The sequence below is a fragment of the Eschrichtius robustus genome, chromosome 21 (assembly GCF_028021215.1).
Source record: "Eschrichtius robustus isolate mEscRob2 chromosome 21, mEscRob2.pri, whole genome shotgun sequence".
Taxonomy (NCBI): domain Eukaryota; kingdom Metazoa; phylum Chordata; class Mammalia; order Artiodactyla; family Eschrichtiidae; genus Eschrichtius; species Eschrichtius robustus.
The window spans coordinates 33,901,875-33,924,104 of record NC_090844.1 but is presented as its reverse complement, the minus strand read 5'-3'; the positions used below and the strand labels follow the sequence as shown (position 1 = coordinate 33,924,104).

At 38.5% G+C, this 22,230-nt stretch overlaps 1 protein-coding gene across 1 annotated transcript; it reads right to left on the bottom strand.

Moving 5' to 3' along the window:
• Nucleotides 1–299: 299 nt before the first annotated feature.
• POLB (DNA polymerase beta) lies at nucleotides 300–19,502 on the bottom strand. The gene is made up of 14 exons (XM_068531973.1): nucleotides 19,298–19,502; nucleotides 18,916–18,973; nucleotides 16,561–16,627; nucleotides 15,202–15,276; nucleotides 14,527–14,585; nucleotides 13,046–13,095; nucleotides 11,146–11,197; nucleotides 9,507–9,561; nucleotides 9,337–9,409; nucleotides 8,122–8,192; nucleotides 7,444–7,530; nucleotides 2,172–2,236; nucleotides 1,536–1,675; nucleotides 300–532 (listed from the first exon to the last, which is right to left on the bottom strand). Exons 1-14 carry the CDS (start codon nucleotides 19,356–19,358, stop codon nucleotides 438–440), a joined length of 1,008 nt encoding a protein of 335 aa, XP_068388074.1. The 5' UTR covers nucleotides 19,359–19,502; the 3' UTR covers nucleotides 300–437.
• Between the last annotated feature and the right edge of the window lie 2,728 nt (nucleotides 19,503–22,230).

Below are 22,230 nucleotides of genomic sequence, written 5' to 3'. Positions count from 1 at the left end.
ATAAGTATATGTTACAAAATCGCATATGGGCCAAGCAAAGAAAAAAGTCTCTAAAAAAGATTGAACCCTCTTCCAAAGTCTTGCCTAACTGACTAATTTGCAATCAGTAAATAGGAGGAAAGGTAATGAGGTAATGTGGTTTATAGCATAAGGGCAGAAGATGAGAAAACAAAAATTCCCATTTAAGATTTGTTATCATCTCATCTCTTAATCCTCTCCACTGACCCTTAGTAAAGTGTGATCATGAACAGTATAAATTTAAACACATTTGCTAATAAAATAGGCACAAGATCATCTGATAATAGTACAAGAGGTTTTATTGACTAATGCAAGCTACAGCATGAAGAAACAGTTATTTTAAAACACCACAGACCCTTACGTAGCAAAGGTTAAGAAATAAATTAAGACCTATTGGGCTGTGCCGGGGAGGATGGGCCTCATTCACTTCGATCCTTGGGTTCTCGGTATTTCCACTGGATGTAGTCAAAGATGTCCTTCTCACTATCCACGGGCAGCGGCTCTCCAGCAACTCCTGCAAGGAGGGAGAACAGAACCTTCCTCATGAACCAGTTCTGGAGTTTAGAGGATTCAGGACTGAGAGCTATACAGGACTCACTTTCAGAGGAAAAAGAAAATAGTCCCCAAGCCACTCAAAAAAAAAAAAAAAAAAAAAAAAGATATTGACTGCCCTCCCCCTCCCCCATGAGCTTGTGTCTGTGCTTTGCCACACATACTACCGGCGCTACACAAAGAACCTCAGTATCCCAACTCTGGCCATCTGAAGTGGCCCTAATCCATGATTTTTCTGTCTGCTGGATCTCCACCGTATTAGAGAAAATACTCCAGTGAGTTCCTTTGCAACTGAAAATACGGTCCCCGGACCAGCAGTACTGGCACCACCTGGCAGCTTACCGGCAACGCAGAAGCCACTGAATTAAAATCTGCATTTAACGAGGTTCTCACATGGTTTGTATACACATTGACATGTGAGAACAAACCAGCCCTCGTCTACCAGGGAGGAAAAACACTTTTAGGACAAAAAGACAAAAATCTTCATTTTCCTAGTAGAGAACAGTAAACCACATAGTATATTGTGAAATGTTAACAACATCTATAAAACAGAGATTAAGCAATTCTTACTCTTTAAACTTGAAAAGCTTGGGGCCAAAGCTACCAAGTTTGGCCTGGCACTAAAAGCAATAATACCTGGGTTCTTTGGAAGTCTTGGAGATACACTTAAGAAAACAAAAACACTTTAGATCAATAAGATTATTTACTGACCATCAGAGGTAGAAAGAATTTAATCCACTCTAATAGAGCTGGAAATAAATGAATCTTGTCATCATGGGCCTTCAACTGAGGGCCTGGGAGCACCTATGGATTAAAGCTTTTTTTGTTGCCTGAGGGACTAACAATACCAAAGAAACTGCAATTAACTGGCACGGTTACTTGAAGGCTTTTTAGAAAAACCAAAATTGCTAAACCAAAATATCCAGATGACTGGGATTATCTCTAATGCAGACAAAAATACTCACCAGTGACTCCCAAGGGACGGATTGTGTATTCATTGATTGTGAAGCCTTTTTCTACAGCATGAGCTCTCATATTCTTATTGAAAATATCACTCCCAGTGAAATAGAGGACACCACAGTAATACTGATCCTTGGGTATCAACCTACAAACAATAAACAATTCACCAATCTTTTACTACATATTTCCAATTTAGCAAAAATAGGACTCTTAAAATCATTAAGGCACAAAACAAGTCTGTGTGGTCCAATAACTGAAGAGGACACCATCATTAGGTAGACCATTCATTCAAATGACCTCAACCTTGCAGTTAGCTGAGGTTTCAGTAAACTATGCTCTGCAAGAGGTGTGGACAAATGCAAAGCAGTATCACTTGTTACAACCAACTCTCCCCAGGCAGGATCTACTTTGAGCTGTAGAAGGCACCATGGTGAACCTAGAGATAATAAAGTAGATTCTGTAGACAGTCATTATTCTTTACATACTTTCAGGCTAAACATTGTCTATTGCAGGGACATATGGCACTTTGGAATGAAAAGGGGTCTTAGACATTTATGCAAATTCCAAGACATACAGAGGGAGGGGGAAAAGGGGAAAAGAAGGGAAAAGTTAACAGGTCAGCAACAAATTTTGAGTAATACCTGATATCAATTCTCCTGTGTGGATATTCCTTTTCATCATTTTTACTGGGAAGCTGGCAAACACCCTAAAATGTATATTTAAAAATAATGTTTAAAGATTTTTTTAAACTTAAGGCTTAATTCTAATCAAATATCGTTAACTGTGAAGTTATTTTCGCTTTAAATGGAGGCAGTTTTAGAACTGTGAGCGCCTGTAACTTAGTAGCTTTTCTACGCACTATATATTATCCCTGCCTTCCTATTGTGCTTCATGATAACTAAAGAACCACATGAAACAGCAGGCAAGGGTTCCGGTTATGAGGGTCTGGCTTTTGTGTGACTCTAAACAAGAAGATAATCAAGGAAAACGTGAAAGACAGAGACCAAAACAAACAGAAAAAAGCAACTTGGAAGAAACAATGATTACTCAGGGAGAAGAAAACAGACACAAAAGCTATCAGTAATATTCTCAGATCACAGATTTTTATCCATGAAATAAGGACAGAATTCTACAGAAAAAGAAAACTCAAGGAAAAGATTTAAATCAAAATTTGAAATATGACAGAAGTAGAAGAACTTGAAATTGAGGAAATCTCCCAGAAGTTAGAAAAGACAGAGAGAGGAAAATTAAGAAAAATTTAAAAGACAAGAAAATTAGAGGATCGTTTTCTTCCTTCTCTACAGGTGAGTTTTCATTATACTTCTGCAGTTTTCTTTTTTAATACTTCTGCAGTTTTTAAACAACAATTATCAAGGTCTGTTTTGTTATCTTTTCCTTTTCCAGGAAAATGGGGAAAGTTTACGGACTGGGCAGCAACGCATAAATATGTAGAAAGAAATACAAACATCACCGAATTTCAAATGTAACGCTTCAAATGCCACATTCTAAGAAAACTACACAAGTGACAGGCTTCTGGTCCTAAAGAGCAGTCGAGTTGGTACACACGTCACTAAAAGACATACTTTTCACTCCGCAACACAGAAAAATCAAAATCTAAAATCTAAAATGGGTATTTTCTTTAGCAACTCCTATTCCTGAGAGATTAATGAAACCTGTTTATCTTCAAATATGAAACCTACCTTCTTAGGCACTAACAAGTTCCAACTCAACCTTCAAATGGAATTACCATGAGGCATTACCTTGCGGATCTGGATGTCTGAACCCACGGGCAATGACCTTTCTGTTTGTCACATCAGTAATAGGATTTCATCTAATGGCTTTGTTCCTTTCCTCAAGGCTAATTTTATTTCCTACACTTTTTCTGAAGTGCTAATGTTAAAGAATTTCTCTGTATTGCTGTAAATTCTTTATTCGATTGAGTGGATTAGTTTTGTCTGGCATTTCAGTTAGGTAGCTTCATGCTGACTGTCTGAAATAAAGCCTCTTTCATTTCCCCAGTGTAGCCAAGCTATCTTCTATTGTCCTGTGAATCCTTGCTGTAGATATTTCACAGAAAATCATCCTCCGAGGTCAAACCTGCACGAAATGCTAAAATTTGAGTGGTACTCACCATATATAAAGTAAAAAGGCATGTAAGGGCAGAGGAAATTGGTTTTTCTTCCAAATGTTATTATATTCACAGGAAGAATAGCTCAATTAACTAAAGACCCTGAGTTTACAAGAAGATCTGGAATAACCCTGGCTTTCCTAAGCTTTGATTACTATTAGTTTAAGAGAATTCATGTTTTGAAGATAACTTACAAAACACACAGATGGTCGTTATCTTTAAAACTATTTAGTCAGTGCTTATAGCAACAAGATGTTCTAAAATCAAGTGGATCGATATGGAGTGGAGTTTATTCCACTTCATAAGCTGAATTCATTTTGCAGCCAATTTCCTTTCAGAAACCTAGAGATCTTAACTCCTTTGGTGATCTCTGCTCATGTTCATGTGCTCAGGGTCACTGCCCTGACTCCTGCCTGCCTCTCTCTCCCTGCAGAGACCTGCCTGCCCAACTTCCTTACTTCAAGTCTTTCCCCAGGTCTCATCTTCTCAATAAGGCCGCCCCCTTTAACACCGTCTCTTGCACTCCCTTTCTTTTCAAAAAATAATACTTATTATCTTAACCTAACGTTTTACCTACTTAATATGTTCATTGTTAAGTAGCAGTCCCTTCCCATACCCTCAAATAAAAGTTCTACTTAAATTCACTGATCTATCCCACGCTCCTAGAGCAGAGCCTAGAATGTAGTAGATGCTAAGTATGTATTTGGTGAATTGACTGAACACACCTTCTCTTTCCTACTGATACTCGTTCTCCCCACTTTGTTCTTTCATAGCACCATCTTCTCTCTTTCTATCCCTTTTTCTGTTCCCCAATTTAATTCTTTCCAGGTTACTACCTTCCTCCAACTGATCTATTTCCAAATAGAAATATATTATTTTTTATATTATTATTATGTATTATACTAGTATAACACTGTACAACTCTTTGAAGATTCAGTATCTTCAAAAGGTATTTGTACAAACCCTTCAACGTTTCCACATATATTACTTAATCTGATCTGCATAACAGTCCTTTGACAGAGGGCAAGGGTATCATTTTATAAATAAGAAAATGAAGGCCTTAGAGAAGTAAAGCAACTTGTCAATGTCACACAACAAATTGGTAATGGAGCCAAAAGATCTTAAAGCCTCTGTATCCAAATCTACTTTCCTATGATGCAACATACCAACACCCACCGTCTTTGCAACAAGATACAAATCACTTCTTATTGCCTCCAAAATAAAATGATTTGAAAGTTGACCTGGAGTGCTTCTCATCCCAGCAAATATTAATTATAAATGTCAAAACAGCAGGCTCAAACACGGCATTTTCTAAGCTTCAGTAAATACATGAACTACATGTACAGTATACAAGCGTAATATACAGACCATCCACTAAGATGGATTCCTATGTCACAACATAAAGGCCTTAGTCTCTTACTGTGGTCTAAGTTTTCTATACTTTAAAAACAAACAAAAAGCCTGCTTTCTTATTTTTTAACCTGTTTTCTTCTGGAAATAGGTTTGGAGGATTCCCTTTCTGGCAATACTTGTACATGTGCTGCCAGGTATGACCGAGAGAACGGAAGGCAAGATAGAGCCAAGATTTCCACAACTCCAGCCCGTATCCTAGGATGGGTGAGTGGTCCTAGTCTTTCACATACCACATGTACTGTGAGGTCTGAACCGGCCGACTCTGCAGCATCCCTGGGATTTGGCTGCCTCTGACCTTCCTAGACAAAGGACTTCTCTTCTTTGAGCAGCTACTAGGATAACCCAATTCTACTATGTCAGCGACTCTTTACGTTCAAATACTTGGCTACCCACCTTCCTTTGCAGGTTACACCCAGCCCACCAGCTTGTAATTTTTCCTTGTATTCTTGCTAGCTGGGTTACTACAGCCTCTGTAGGTCTTTCCTCGGGATCTCTTTGGGCACAGAAGAATACTGTTCAGACTGTAAAAAAATGCTTCTGCTTTTTTATTGTGTAAACACCTTCCCGGTGGCTAACTCTGAAAACAGCTGCTGCACTTCCCCCGGAGAGAGTCCAGTGCTTTCACAGAGATGACTATTGAAGGAAGAGAGTCAGGCCAGAAGGGGTCCCCAGTGGAGTACCAGGACACTTTCCTACTATTTGAAAAAAACAAGCCAACTTGTCTAGCACATGATTTTTAGAATTTTATCTGATTGAATGTTCTTTAAATGTAAGATTTATGCACATTCCTTTTGAGTGATTTAAAGTCAATCTAAATTTAGAAGGATGTTCATATGGATGTACAAATCCTATTTTTATTAATATCTCATGTGTGCATATATTTTTGGGCATAGAGTAAGAGCTCAAAACCTGACAGACAAGGGAGAACAGATCATAAATGTGATTCCCAAAAACTGACTAGAATTTTTATTTTTACCTTTCCCGAAGTTCTTTTGAAAATATTGATAAAGTGTGACAACTTAGGCAATATACTTTCATAGCCCATTAAAATCACCATGCTGAATCAAATGACATGTTTTTTTTGCATGTATGATTAAATACACATAACATAAAATATACCACTTTAACCCTTTTTAAGTGTGCAGTTCAGTGGCATTAAGTACATTCACATTGTCGTGCAACCATCACCACCATCCATCTTCAGAACTTTTTCATCTTCCCCAACTGACATTCTGTCCCCATAAACACTCACTCCCCATCTCCCCGCTGCCCCACCCATGCCCTGGCAACCACCGTTCCATTTTTTGAATGACAAGGTAATTCAATTACCTATCTCAACCATCTTCTTCTACTTTTGGCTAAGACTGTCAAATCTACACAGTGAGACCCCTGCTAATTTTAGCATGTCCATGCTCCAAAAGCATAGTCTCTTTCCTTTCAGTCACATGACTTAGGAAAAGGGGGGCATGGAGAAAAGAGCGCCCAAATGCTCTATTTAAGTGAGCAGCAGATAAATGTAAGCCTTTATTACATTAGCCCTAGATTTCTGTTTGCCTTCGGTTTTTATACAGGACCATTTATTAATGTTTTTAATCCATTTGCTATTTGTCTTGAATCCTCAAGTCTTAATCCCCTAGGAAGAACACAGGACTTTGATGGTCCATCACAATGGGTTTCACTGGGACGACTCCACAGGTGCCCCCTCTACGAGCCCCCTACTTATCATTTCACACAGCATGGTTCTTCCCCTGGACGTTCTATCACGTACCCTGATGCCTTCTTTCTTTGGTCTTGTAATAGATTAATACTCTTCAGACAATTCTAATCTCACTTATTAATATATTCTGAGTCAAAGAGTATTTGCTATTTTAGGGAAAAAATATAATGTATCAAAGTCATTATGGATATTTTAAAAATAGCAGATTATGCCAATTACCTATTCCAATGGCACAGATTATTTACAAGTGGGGAATTTAGAACAAAACTCTTTACTGGGACTTCCCTAGCGGCACAGTGGTTAAGACTCCACGCTCCCAATGCAGGGTTCGATCCCTGGTCCGGGAACTAGATCCCACATGCATGCTGCAACAAAGAGTTCACATGCCACAACTAAGGAGCCCTTGAGCTGCAACTAAGGAGCCCGCCTGCAGCAACTAAGACCTGACGCAACCAAATAAATTAAACAAAAACAAAAACAACAAAAAAAACCTCTTTACTAAAATATTCTCAGATTAGAGAATATATCTCCTCTAAGGTCTAGGATGTCCTATTTGCTTGTGACACTAAGCTACAGTGAGGTCACACTCAGAATGGTTACTGGACAGTCTCCACAGTTTTTTTTTTTAAATGTGTTAACTCAAGCGAGTACTTACCATGAACTTTGTTTCCCCTTTTGACAGAGTGTCTGTAATAAAATGGACCTTTTGTAACTGCTCCACAACACGATGTAACAGCTTTGGCTATAGAACCATAATTAGGGAATAAGACAAAAAGCAATTACTCTGTTACAGCAAGAGAGCATTTTTAAAATGAGTTTTCTGATGCTCTATGCAGAAATGCCTAGTTTTCCTATGTTCTGAGTACTTTTTCTAACAGAAATTCATCTTATCAAATGAAACCACCACTTTTCACCAATATCATGATACCCCCAAATAGACATCATTTGTCTTTATCTGTTTCATTAAACAAAAAGTTACCTGCTTCATCTTTAAAAGGTATATATTCCAAAATCAAAAGCATTTTGCCTTCATGGGTCTTCTAACAGAGGTTACGTTTCTTGATAGACAATAAATAATTCTGGAAGTATTTTACTAAATTTCATCTCTTTCAAATGTTAGACTGTCCTGCCAATTCTTTGTGGACAAACAACGCATATCCCTTCCAACAACTTACTTTGCCTCTCAACGAATTCAGTCAGTACAAAACACTTCAACTGACTTTCAGAAAGATTAGAACAAAAACTCATTCTGAAAATATCCAACTCCCATTTAGAAAATGATATTCACTGCTGTGTTAAGACCGACCACACTTGCTTATAAATTCTGAGGCACCTGTTTGGTTGACTCAGAGGTAAAGCTTGGATGGGTCAGAAGAACATCCATGTCGCCGCTGGACTCTGCACCTATGACAGCAAAAATGTGTATGGAATTCTCCTTGTAAATTTATCAACTAGGCAAACACAAAACCAAGGTGATGACACACATAGAAGAGTCTTACTTCTCACAGCCTAACTTTCTATTTCACTGTGCTTCATATTCAGAATTAGTTAAAAGAGTTCAATTTTCTGTCCAACTATTCAGGTATACTGATGTAAACAGCAGAATCTGGGATAACAACAGTAATTGATGTTAGATATATGTTGCATACAATTGGTTAAATATTATTAAAAATGTACCTAAGTAACTACTCAATAATGAATAAAAATAACATTTAAATATACCTTTAAAATATATCTATGAACACTAAATATTTAAAAATCTCAAATTAAACAATATGCTCTAACTCTGCAAAGGTTAATCAGAAAATTCATTTCAATTCTTCTGAATGAATTCACTTAATGAGTACTGGTAACAATGACTATTATGGCATCATAGATAAGAATGCTAGATTCTTATAGCAGCTACCCAGAGAATTTCTGATAGCCTATTACCACTTCCTAAGCAAAACTCCAGAGGTGGCCAGAGATTCAGTCAGACATCTCTTTCAAGGTTTTAAATAAAGTTCAATTTCAATTTTTTAAGATAATATTTTAAAATTCAGGTTACCCTTCCAAAATTTTGAGCCAGTAAGAGACCAGGATTGTGTGGTTCTCACTTTGTTCACATTCACATAGTAAATCAAGATCTTCTGAAGAACCTGGTTGTTTTGAGAATTGGTTCTGAACTGATGTCTCTGAGACGTTAAACTTAGATCCATTACAGAAAACTTAGAAAATTAAATAAAGTAAAACAACAAACAAAAAAACTACTCATGGCTTCACTAGCATCTAGCCAGATAACCACAATTAATATTTAATATACCTAAAATTATTTTATAATAATTTTATTAGAACTAGTCATCAAAAAAACCCGTCCTATAATAAAATCAGGGTGAATTTCCTCTAATTTATATTCCCATTTATAAACAAATAAATTTAGCTAATACTACTAGATCTTAGTAAATCTATAAAGTAACATAAATTACATCTTTTTAATCCATGTTTTTCATATACACTGGGCAATTTTAACAGCAAGGCATGAATAACCTAAGCTTAGGAAGTATGTTACCTCTTCTGAAACTGCCACAGACTGTAGCAATGTATTCAGAATCCACTTTTTCAACTTCACTTAGTACAATATCCTAATAGAAGAAAAATTAAGTCAGTATTCTAAAAATGGCTTTTCACCAACTGACATTCTCAATCCTAATCAAAGAACACAATTCAGCACACTCTTACTTGCATTTGTAACATCTCTTCACGAGGAATTCTTTTCTCAAAGTCCTCAAAATATCTATAAAGACAGAATGAGTAGACAAAAGATTTTTTGTGAAATTTGAATCTTAGAAATTAAACTGCCTACCTTATCAAGTGTCCTTATACAAGCAGATCTTTCAAAAATCAAGACTAAAATTCATTACGACAAGAGTAAAATTGGGGGGGTGCGGAGAGGTTTATTCCTTAACTTGGATCAAAATCCTTAAGTGTCATGCTTTGTGATATTCCAGATATTCCATCCAAACTTATTTTAAATAAACTTCACATTCACATACCAAGAGTAAATAAATATATTTAAGTTAATATGGTTCCAAGTTAGACTGCTCCCTACTGGCAAATCCAGGGATTACAGTTTATTGCTCTTAAATCCGGAAAAATACTTGTATTTTAAAATATTATCCTACAATATGGATGAACCGAGACAACATTATGCTAAGTGAAAGAAGTCAGTCACAAAAGACTGTATATTATGATTTCATTTACATGAAGTATCCAGAATAGACAAATCTATAGAGACAGAAAGTAGAATAGTGGTTGCCAGGGGCTGGGGGAGGGAAGGGCAGTTGGGAAGAAATGAGGAGTGATGGCTAACGGGTTTGGGCTTTTTTGGGGATAACAAAAATGTTCTAAAATTGACTACAGTCATGGTTGCACAACTCTGTGAATATAAAAAACCACTGAATTGCACACTTTTAAGTGGGTGAATTACATGGTATATGAAATGATATTTCAATAAGGCTATTAAAAATATTATCTTAGTATTAAATAACATCTAAGAATGATAAAGTGCCTATTCAAAACCAATTCTCACAACAAGCAAGTTCTTCAGAAGATCTCCATTTACTACGCAAATGCAAGGAGAGTGAGAACTACACCATCCTGATCTTTTACTGGTTCAGAGTTTTGGAAAGGCAGTGTAAGTTTTAAAATATTGTGGTAAGGCATCAACAGGGAAGTTCAGAAGGTTATTAGGACTGAATGGCCAAAAAGACAACCTAAGACCAGAGGAGATACATGCTTATGCGTGTACACTACGTGCTGTAAATAATCAGTCAGAAGGGGGGGGGGGGTCTGTATCTTGCACTTGACAAAGTAATTACCCATGCTGACAGACGACACGTCTACTAGTTATTCCTATTCTGGTATTTAGGTGTATGGGTTTTTTTCCTTTCCCTTTTTAAAAAAATTTAGTGTTTCATGGTCATGTCCCGTCTTCTCAGGTAGACTCTAAACTTCTTAAGAGCTACACTGAACCTGTTTATATCCTAACCTCAGAGGCAGTGCTTTCTACAATGTAAGCATGAAATAAACACCCTGACTGACTGAGGCCCTCAGTTCTATGTATTTTAAGGGGAAGTTCCCAGCTGAAGTCAAGGGAATGTGGGATATACTCAAAACAAGCAAACAAACTAGAGGGCAGTAAAAAAACACGTGAGAATACAGGCTTATTCTCTACAGGAGTCTGCAACAAATCTTAGCATTTCTGAATAGTAAAATGGCTGTGTTTAGCTAAGTCTGAAGACTTATGGTGTATGGAAGAATGGCTATAAAAAATTTTACTTTTACATTTCAAGTGTCAAAAGAAAATTTGCTATCTTACTTTAGCCCAATTCGCTGATGATGGTTCAATTTATCTTCATTTTTTCTGAGATCTGTATAGAAGATAAATAAAGTTGAGATGCTGATTTAAACATTTTTGAAAAAAAATGCTAAATTCAGTGATCCTTTTTTTCAAAGAACAACCTGGAAAACACACTGAAATGACTTTGAAAAGAAAATGAAAAAAACTTTCAGATATTAAGAACGAGATAAAAGTGATTCTTCAAGTCAATAGTAAAACCCAACACTGACTGCATAATCATTTTTATGTACTGAATCAAAATTTCAATTATAGTTACATAGAACAGTAGATAAAACATACCAGGATCATACCAAACTTCACTGAGTATAGCAAAAAGCAGCCTTCTAAGAACCTATATTGCTTAATTTACAGTTAATAGCAGCAGGAGAAGTTCATTCATACTGTTCATTTGTTCATTCACTCCTTCACTGGATTAATATTTATTGAGCACCGATTTGTGCGGGCACTATGCTAAAAATCCCATTGAAAGGAGAGGTAGTATTATCATTTTTTTAATCAAGAAAACTGTAATATCTTAAATTGAAAGTGACCGAGTTCCATCTGGGTGGTCCGTTAGTGGGTACAGGCACAGGAGTGAGCCTTGTTAAAGAAACGGCAAGATAAGTATGCTTCAAAAGCAATTCCTATGGTCACCCTTATATTCACAAGCATAAATTCTCTCTGGAGACATAAAATGGAGAAAAATAAGCACCTTTATTATGAAAAATAAGCACGTAATATTTCTCATAATTGTGTGCACACAGAAAACACTAAGGTATATGAACGAAAATGCCACAGAAATATTGAGTTTGTTATATATGGAGAGAGGGATAGCGACAGCTATTACATTACATATCTGTGAATGGTGAAATAATGTAAAACCACCACAGTAGATCCTTGACGCTCCCAAGGGATGCAACGGAATACCTTTGAGAAACAAACTCTTGGCCTCTTTAACCAATATTTCACTCAGGTAAATTATATATGCCACAAGCAGAAAAGCACAAACCCTCTCTGAGATGCATATATAGAACAATATGTGACTCACACAAATTCTTAAGTTAATAATATTACTAATTAATCATGCCTTTTAAGAGTCAGTTACTATTTTTAAGTACTTACTAGGTACCAAGCACTCTGCTAAGTCTTTTACATACATTATTGCATTAAATCATATGAGAGAGATATTATGATACCATTTTGTAGCTGAGAGACTGACGCATCACAGTCATCTATTTTAATAAAGGGGTGGAGACTGGATTCAAACCCAGGTCAGTCTCCAAAATCTGTCCACCTAACCATCTGGGTTGCTTATAAATAGTTGAGCCCACAAATATTAATCCCCAAGTGCCACAGATGTGCTGTAATGAATCCATATAGTATACACCCTTGAAAGCATGAAGAGATAAATTATATTTAAAAGATTACTATATTAGGTTTAAGGAAAATGTTTTATAATTACTTGACTTTTATTTTCATCACTTCTTTGAAAGCAAAAATCCCTTCAATAAGCATTGCAAGCCTCTTGACAGAATTTTTCTCAATATACATAACTTGGCTTTTAGGCTGAATGTATAGGACTTTACGGAAACAAAAGCAATTTTAAAATTGTCTAAAAATCTACAAGTGAATCGTTGCCTTTAAACCAAGAAGCCACTTCTTGTTCTTTTTGATTTTTTTCTAAATTATAGACCAAAACATGTTTAAAATGGGAATATAAACTATACTTTATATCTGTTCTCTACTGTAGCGTTAAAAAGAAAATCTTACCATTTGTTTCTACTAATTGAGAAAGGGTTTTTCAAATTCCAGTTTGTTAGAGCATGGTCCTTCAGGACTATATCTGACCTGAAATTAGTGACCTACTGTACAGACTCACCTTCTAATGTCTTAATTCCTTCATCTACAAACTTCCTTGCAGCAGATGGACTACAAAGAAAGAAGAGCATTATCTCAGTATCAGGTGAAACTCAGGATCCTTGTAACAAATAACCAGTTATGTCTCCTCTTGTCAAACATAAAAGCTACTGTTGAGCTAAAGAAAACACCTGCTAAACTATTGTGTGGTTACTTTGGTAATGTTCAAATTACTGAAGCCTTAATCTAGGAAGACAGTCATAAATTTAGATATGAAAAAGACATCCAAGCAGCTAGGTGGCATAATGCCCATGTACATTATTCATACACCAGACATACAGGCACTTGAAAACCATTCATTCAAGTGAGATTTAATGAGGGCCTATTATGTGTCGGATATTCTTCTAAGTGCTGAAAATACAGCAGGAATAAGACAAATAAGGGCCCTGGTCTTACCTGTTTACATTCCAGTGGTTAGAGAGAGACAATAAACAGATATATAAACAAAGAAAAATATCTGGTGGATGAATTAAAATAGGGTAATATGACAGAGTGGCTGGGTCTTCTTTAGATTGGGTGGTGAGGAAAGGCCTCTCAGATGATATCTAAACTGAGATTTTAATGACAAAGAGCCTTGGTACAGAAACCGTGTAGTACAGAAACTGATATTCATATCAGGAAGGCAATGTGGCATAGAAATAATAGATCTGAACTGGGAGCCAGGAGACCTAGGTTCTGATTCTGGCCCTGCCACAGCTATCTCACTTTCTGCATTCAGTTTTCTTGCCTGGAAAATGAGAATAATGTAACAGACGCTCTCTAAACAAATATTAACATTTTATAATTGTCTTGGGTCCCCAAGGAGTCATGCTCCTTTTCAGTATACTAGGTTTAGGAATTTAATATATTTTAAAGTAACATTCATCAAATGGTTGCCATTAAGGAACAATCATCATATACCTAAAAGAATGGCCTCATTCCATCAAGATGAGAGTTAAGTAATGCACTGCAGCCCTAATATTTCAGTGTTAACCTTTACTCTCTCCAGTGTCAAAGAAGCCTCTGCTAGCTCAAATTTAAGATAGAGGTGCCTTCATTAGGAAATACTTGAGTGCTTGTTCCAAGCTCATATGCCAGGTACTACAGAAAAAGCTTAAATGTTTAAGATAAATACCACGCTCAGAGAGGCAAAAGAGCCACAATTTGGAGGGAGTGATAATAAGTCCACAGAGCAAGTGCTAATGGAGCTTAGAGGAAGGAGAGATTATTTCTGGCTGGGGACTCAAACTGGATTCATGTGCCTTGAATGGGGCTTTTAAAGTCGCGGCAGCCTCTGAAGAACCAGCCTGAGACATGTAAAATATGGGTGAGTGAACTGCATGGGCAAAGGCGCAGAGGTGGAAAGGTACAGGCTTTGAAGAGAAACAGCATGTACTTTAGTTTGGCTGACATAAAAAAATTAAACAACCCTACTACTGTGTCTGCTTAAAAAATAATTCTTACCCAATGCCACTAACTCGAGTCAGGAAATTGATGGATGAACTCGTATCATCCTGCCGAATCTTTAAGGAAAAAAAAAAAAGTCTTACAATGATTTAGGAATGCTTTGAGGACTCAGGTGATCTTATTAGAAATACACTAAGCTGCTAAGAGACTTGAAGAGCCATTAACACTGCCCGGATAACCCATGCAGAAGGATTCATGCAAAACCCCAGTGGTTACAGGTGAGTAAGAAAGCAGATGAAGATGGCTCTTCTCTAATTTATCCAATACTTTTAAAAGGCTTATTCATAAAAAGACCAGAAGTGATATAATGACTATCATCGGGGTGAAATAAAACCATAAAAATGCTTGCGAGTGTTTAGCATAGAAATTCTAAAAGATAACAATCATTTAGTCAAAGTTTATAATCTCCCTTCTAAATGGTACTGAAAATAAAGAAGTAATTCTATCACAGATGCTAATAGTCTCTTAAATGCAACATAAAATAAGTGAACAGTTTATAAGAACAATATTCAAAATTTAAAATACAGGACACTTACAAAGCCATAAACTGCTCCTTCCTTTTCTCACTGAATCTAGCAGAGGGCGGATGACATCACCCACCCTGCAATGGTGCTACGTGATAGCTGCCATAAAGGCAGACACTATGAGCAAACAAATAAGTTAGCATTTTACCTTTTCCAGTTTACGCAATTTTCCAGTAGCTAAAAACTCATCAATCTTTTCAGCAATTTTTGTTCCTACTCCAGGCTACATAGAAAATAAAAAATATAAAAGTCACATAAATATTATGCTTACCAAATCACTAAAAGATAAAGGAAAAAATGAGAAATGAAAACACAATGATCATCACATGACCAGTTTTCAAACAAAGGACACAGAAAATTGAGCACCAGTAAAACTATATTCTCCCAAAGACAAAATGTTTAAATGATTGGCAAAAGAGGAGCCCTAATAAGACAATTCTAAGTGACCTTGCTTTTTCAAAATTAACTTCTGTTGTAGAAAAATTAGAAAATATAAAGTTGCATAAAGAAAATATTAGAATCACTTGTTAATTTCATCACCCTGAAAATTAAAATAACCTGTAACCTTGCCACTTAACATCTGCTATATACTGACTTCTTTTTTTGCTCATATATATATGCAAAGTTACGTGCGTGTATATATATGTGTGTGTGTGTGTGTGTGTGTGTGTGTGTGTGTGTATACATACGCCTACATTTTTCTTACAAAAATAGCATCATACTGCTTTGTAAAGTGCTTTAACTTAAAAATGCATCATGAACAAATTTCTATATCGATAAATAAACTACAACATCTTTAATGACCGCATAGTGTATTATTGTATGAATGTATCATAATTTACTTTAAAAATACCCTACAGGAGAACATTTAGATGTTTTCCAATTTTTGAAATTACAACAATGCTGTCGTGGACTTCCTCTAGAACAGAAGTTCTCAGGCTTTTACATACACCTGCATCACCTGAGGGATGTGTTAGAACAGAGAATGCCAAGTCCCACCTTTGAGTGACACTACAGCATACAGGGCTTCATGGAAATTCCAGAGAACAGGGCTAAATGCCATAATATGCAAAGGGGCTTAATCATGTGCTTATTAGTAGGTAAGATCTCCTTGGGAACACTGAGTCACATAAGTTCCTATACCTGGGGACCAGAAGGAACAGCTAGCGAGCAGACATGCTAGTACCACTCTGTTACCACACTCTCCTTGAGGACTAACACTCAAGCTGAAATGCAGTGTGAGAATGAGTACATATATATATGGCAAAGTAGAGAAAGAAAATTGTAATTACGTAGGTTAAAAACATGTTTAAATCCACCCCCTCCCCCAATAAAAACACTCCAAGCTTGGAAAAGTATGCTTGAAATAGCACTAATATTATTCCAAGAAAGCAGTGAAATCTGCCCATGTGGGTCAAGGCAGCTTCGGAGGCAAATTTCATTTTGTGGGAACCCATCAGATCGGTACATGTGTGAGCTCTTCGATCAACTTGCTCCCTAAACTTACCAGTTTCTTAGCTTCTGCTCCACTCTTTATTTTGTGTGGGTACTTTGCTATCACAGATGCTGCTTTTCTACAAGTAACAAAAAAAAGGAAAACCAATTAGAAAGCCAGCAAAGTATTAGTTTTTCTTAAACTGGAATATACATACGAACAAATATGCAGCTTAAACTTTCACCAAGATAACGTATTTTCCACATCCGTGTAAAAATTTAAAACTCAATGAGCTGACAGACCACCTGCATCTCTAACTTGTAAAAGTATCCTGAAAACCCTCGCATTTGAGAATAACACAGTTTTAACCGTATATGTAAAACTAGGGAGATTCAGGAAACCAGTAGCCTTTCCTTTCTGGGATTAAGTGGAAAATATCATTGAGCCTTTTTTTAATAGCTAGTTTTTAGAAATTGTTCGTAACTCTCTTTCATAAAAAATGTGCCACCTAGAAGTAGTCAAACTACTACATACCAAACTGGCTTATGGATGGTTATTTTTAAATTCATGGCTTAAAACTGTATTCCCCTATGTCCTTGTACCAGTTCTTTTTTTTCATTGCTCTCATTTCGGTTCCACATAAAGCAGTGACCTGTATCCTTGCCATCTCCACACATACCTAGCTCAGTAGTCTGGTGACAGATTGGGTCCACCCTGGGAGCTCACTGATGGTATCCTGTCTATAATTTCAATGCTAAATGTAGTTTTTGGATAGTCTTTGAAGCCTTAGTCTTTCACTCTGTTCTAGCACATATAACCTCCAGATTTGGATTTCGACTTCTGTATTAGCATGTTACTGATGATGAGTCTGGAAAGGTAGGTTGAGGGCAATTTGTGGAGGAAATTGTTTCAGCAAAGACAAGCAGTTCCACATAATTGGCACTATGGCACAAAGCCTGAAAGGGAAGAAGAATTAAATCAGGAAAAGCCTTTTGTATGCAGATGCTTTGGGGTTTTGTTAAGGTAAAGAGGAAGTATTTAATTCAAGAGAATACTTTGGTCACATCAAGAGAAACGTATATGGGGACTGGGGGGTGGGGAGGAGCCTGCAGGGGTGGTAGGGCATCACCTGCTTTTCCAGACTTATGGCCCACTCAGACTATACCCCTTATGCAAACTGAATTACTGACTTCCTAGAAAATGCAATACCCCTTCATGTCTCAGTGCCTTGGCTCATTTTGTTTCCTTTCTCTAGATTGTTCCTCCTCTCCCTTATCTCCTTGAAGACTAAACACCTCCTCTCTGAAGCCTCCCAAGACTCAAGTAGAATACAGGGTTGAATCTCTCTCTGATTTTGAGATCATCAAATGTGTGGACAACAGTACAAATATTTTACAGAGGAAGTCACAGGAGGTAAAGAAAGGGAGTGTAATCAGTTTTTAGTTACGGTGAATGAGAAGGAAAGATGGGAGTTGAGTTTAGTTTTGAAAGGGTAGAGACAAAGGTAACATAGGCTTGAAAATCTGGAGAAAAGCCCAGTGAACACAGATCTGGAGTCACTGACCGGTATTCAAAGCCAAGAATGGTAAGATTGCCAAGGAAAGTATAAAAGTGAGAAAAGAGGGCTAAGGGCAGACCTCTGGGAACTACCAACATTAAAAGGTAAGATAGAAGAGGAGAAAGGACAGAAGGTTGTGCCATCATGGGAGTCAAGATGAACGCCACTGAGAGCCCAGTAAGATGAGATATGGGTGAGAACCTTTTCAGAGGAATGGCAGGATGGAAATTACACTGCAATGAGATAAAGAATGACTGGGGATGAGGAAATCCAGGCAAGGAATACAGATTATTCAAGGTTAACTGTAAAGTGGAGGAAAGAGAAAGGTGCTAGCTAGAGGGCAGAGGGAGGTGAAGAAGATTGCTTTGTTTTCGCTCTTAAGAGCTGAGGGACTTGGACATGTTTACAGATTAAAGGGGCGGAAGCAGGCGCATATGGCATTAACGGCTAGGATAATGGCCCTGGTGAAATGGACAAGGATGAGATCTAAAAGGTGACAGATCAGCCGCACACCAACCAGATGGAAAGAGTCCCCTGAACCACATCTATCTCACAGCACAGACCTCACCCACTATCTTTCATTATGACTTAAAATCAAACTGCATTGTCAGTAGTTCACGTTCGATGATGGGAAAAATACGTATTAGCCTATTTTCAATCAGAATTGGCAACTAATCAAAACTAATCCTACAGAACTCTGCCCAAATTCTCCCAGAAATATCGCAGTAAAGTGCCACCAGAATCAATACCCTCAGTTCTTGCTCTTTTTCTCCTCCTACAGACGGTCCTAATATCCACTGGACCCTCAGCCCCGTTAATTGCCACACATCCGAGAACGCATACTAACAGAGAATGCCGCCCCGTCCCACCTGTAGGCATTGTACTTGTGGATAGCCTGGTTCACGTTCTTCTCAAAGTTTGCGAGTTCTGAAAAGGCAACAAGAGGCTCGGGTGAACAAGAACCACGAGTAAACAAACGAGAACTGAGTTTCCTGGAAGGGGGCGTAACGACCTCTTAAGGGACAGGGACCCCCGCTTGTACATCGGCCAGGCCAAGGGCAGTCCAAGCGTGACTCAAGGGTCCCCAGCAGGACTGACAATCTGCCACCGGCGCCGGAGGAAGATCCGCACGGAGGACTCCGGGCTGCGAGGGGCCAACCCCATCCTTGGGCTGTCGGGACGCGAGAGAAGGAAGGGAAAGCAGCGGGGAGGGAGGAGAGGAGAAAGGCAGCAGCGCCGGGCCGGGCTAACCTGTGAGCATGTCGGTGATGCCCCCGTTGAGCGTCTCCTGCGGCGCCTTCCGTTTGCTCATGGTGGCCTGCACCCGAGGACCGCAGAGAGCTCACAGCCAGGGACGGTCCCCTCGCCCAGCTTTCGGGAGGGGCTGGGACCTGAAGAGGACGCAGGGCCAACCCAAAGCGGCGAAACCAGAGCGACTGGCTGAACAATGAGGGCGTCTGACGGGGTGGGGCGGGGCGGGGCGCGGCGCGCGAGTGACGTCACGCGCTCGGGGCGGGGCGGGGCGGGGCCGACACCCCAGGGGCAAGGGGGCGGGGCCGGGGCGGGGCCTCAACGGCGAGAGAGAAAAAGGAGCCTGGAGCGCGCAGGACCGGGAGAAGGATGGTGGACCCAAGCTTAGATTTGGCGGACAGGAAATGGGAGCCTCAGGATTACAACCCAGTGGGGTCCCTATGGGAAGACCTGGACTCCTAACCTAAGGCGTTGTACCTGTCTTCCCAGGCATAACGTTTTCTGCAGTCGTCTCCCTAGAAGGGAAGTCTGGTTTTGACTCTGAAGTCAAAACTTCAGATGGTGGGGTATGTAAGATGATGGGGTGGGGTGCGAGTAGAGTACATAGACCGCAATGCAATCCACGCTGCAGAGGAGTCCTGTAAGGCTGCGGCAGGAGCCTGGAATGAAATCTGCCGATCACAGGAATGCCTCCCATACTAAACTTTTTAACAGATATGCCAACCAGTGTCAAAAGATATTTTATGTTTTATTCCCCTCCTTTTGCGGCAGGGGCCAAAGTGAAAAAACCACTAAGAAGCCCTTAACCTAGATAATGAGCAATGCAACTGTCATTACAACATGATGACCTATACCTGAGAAATTTACAGTTCTGCTTAAGAAATGGAAATGTGACATCAGCAATATTTTATTTACAAGAGTAACTCCTGGGGTTCATACTCAACTGCCAATTCCAGGCAATTGCTTTGTGTATAAATAAATTAAAAGCTTGACAAAATGATACATGGTTGCTGTAGGAAAATCTAAGAAATATATAAAAGGTGAATAGAAAAGTAACATAAATGATTATCTCACCATCCAGTTTAACCACTATTAATATTTTGGGACATATACTTCCAGTCTTCTAATCCAGTCCTTTCTAAATCCTTTTCAATAATAGAATAATTATTTAGATATAATAAGTTTCTGTGATTAGGCTGTGTGGGGTTTTTTTTGGTTTTTTTTTTTTTTTTTTTTTTTTACACTGTCAGTGTACATCTTAAGTTATGCTTCTTGGACATGTGTATTTCTTCTTTTCTGAATTTCCTATTTATATCCTTTGTTCATTTTTCTTATTTATTTATTTATTTATTTTTGGCTGCATTGGGTCTTCGTTGCTGCGCTCTTGGCGCATGGGCTTCAGTAGTTGTGGCACACAGGCTCAGTAGTTGTGGTGCATGGACTTAGTTGCTCCACAGCATGTGGGGTCTTCCTGGACCAGGGATTGAACCCATGTCCCCTGCATTGGCAGGTGGATTCTTAACCACTGTGCCACCAGGGAAGTCCTGTTCACTTTTCTAATGGGGTAGTTATCTGTTATGAACTTGTTAGATTTTTAAAATATTACTACTAACACTTTTTTGTATATTGTAAATTTTTTGTAAATATTTGCACTATCGTCTTGTCCCTTGCCTTTTAACTTTATTCTAAAGCTTCTTAACACCTTGATTCCCACCTTCATTTAGATGTTCTCTGTTCTCCTTTTTTCCTATGCAATCTCTATTCCAGGTTATGTTCATATTATTTTGTTCTGAAGAATGATCATTTCTCATTAAAAAAAAAAAAAGTTTTTATTCACCTCTCGATAATGAAAGTTACAACTTTAGGGAATTGTGGGATCCCTGTATGAGTTATGTCAACTTTTAAAAGATCAGTGCCAGAAAATCCAAGGAAAATGATCAATTCTCTGTCCTCATCTTCTTGGATAAACCAGTAACATTTGATTCACTCATTCACTCTCTTCTGGAAACAATTTGCTTTCACTTGGCTTCTAAGTTAGCCCGTGCTCTGGGTTTTCCTTCTTCCTCACTCTTCCTTACTAGCCACCCCTTCTCAAGTGTTGGTTTGTTTGTGTGTGTGCTGGTTCCCAGCTCCTCCTCCACCCTCCAGCCTTGTGGGAAAGTGCCTCAGGCCTTGGTCCTTTAACCAGCTTTTCCACTCTGTCCAGTTTCGCCCTTTTAAACGTGAAGTCTAGCTTGAAGTCTCCTTTTATATTTCTAGCCCTGATCTCCCTTGAGCTCTAGTCTCATATATCATCTCAAAGACAAAATGTCCTACAAACTCTTGCTTCTTGCCCCACTAGCTTCTCCTTAACTTTTCCCCATCTCCATTAATGACATTTAATCCACCCTGCCATCAGGCCCAAATCCTAGGAGTCATTCTTAATTGCTCTTTTCACACCCCACATCCAATCTGTCAGCAAGTCTTGTCTGGTCTGTCTCCAGAATATTTATTCTGAATTGGATCACCTCTCACCGCTTCTGCTGCCACCACCCTAGTCCAGTCTACCATGATTTTGCTTCCCAATTACTACCATAGCCTCCTAGTGGCCTCCCCACTTCTGCTCTTGTCCCCTAAAGCAGTGGTCCCCAACCTTTTTGGCACCAGGAACCGGTTTCGTGGAAGACAATTTTTCCATGGACTGGGTTCGGGTGGTGGGGGGGGATGGTTGTGGGATGATTCAAGCGCTTTACATTTATTGTGCACTTGATTTCTATTATTATTACGTTGTAGTATATAATGAAATAATTATACAACTCACCAGAATGTAGAATCAGTGGGAGCCCTGAGCTTGTTTTCACTTGCCACTCACTGATAGGGTTTTGATACATGTCTGCAAGCAGTTGATTTATTATGGTCTCTGTGCAGCCAAACCTCTCTGCTAGTGATCATCT

What these genes read in the sequence shown, in the direction of transcription:
- POLB (XM_068531973.1), bottom strand. Translation starts at nt 19,358, where the DNA reads ATGAGCAAACGGAAGGCGCCGCAGGAGACGCTCAACGGGGGCATCACC. An exon ending in CATCACCGACATGCTCACAG is followed by an intron (nt 18,974 to 19,297) that starts GTTAGCCCGGCC and finishes TTGCCTTTTCAG; the next exon opens with AACTCGCAAACTTTGAGAAG. An exon ending in AAGAGATGTTACAAATGCAA is followed by an intron (nt 9,410 to 9,506) that starts GTAAGAGTGTGC and finishes TTCTTCTATTAG; the next exon opens with GATATTGTACTAAGTGAAGT.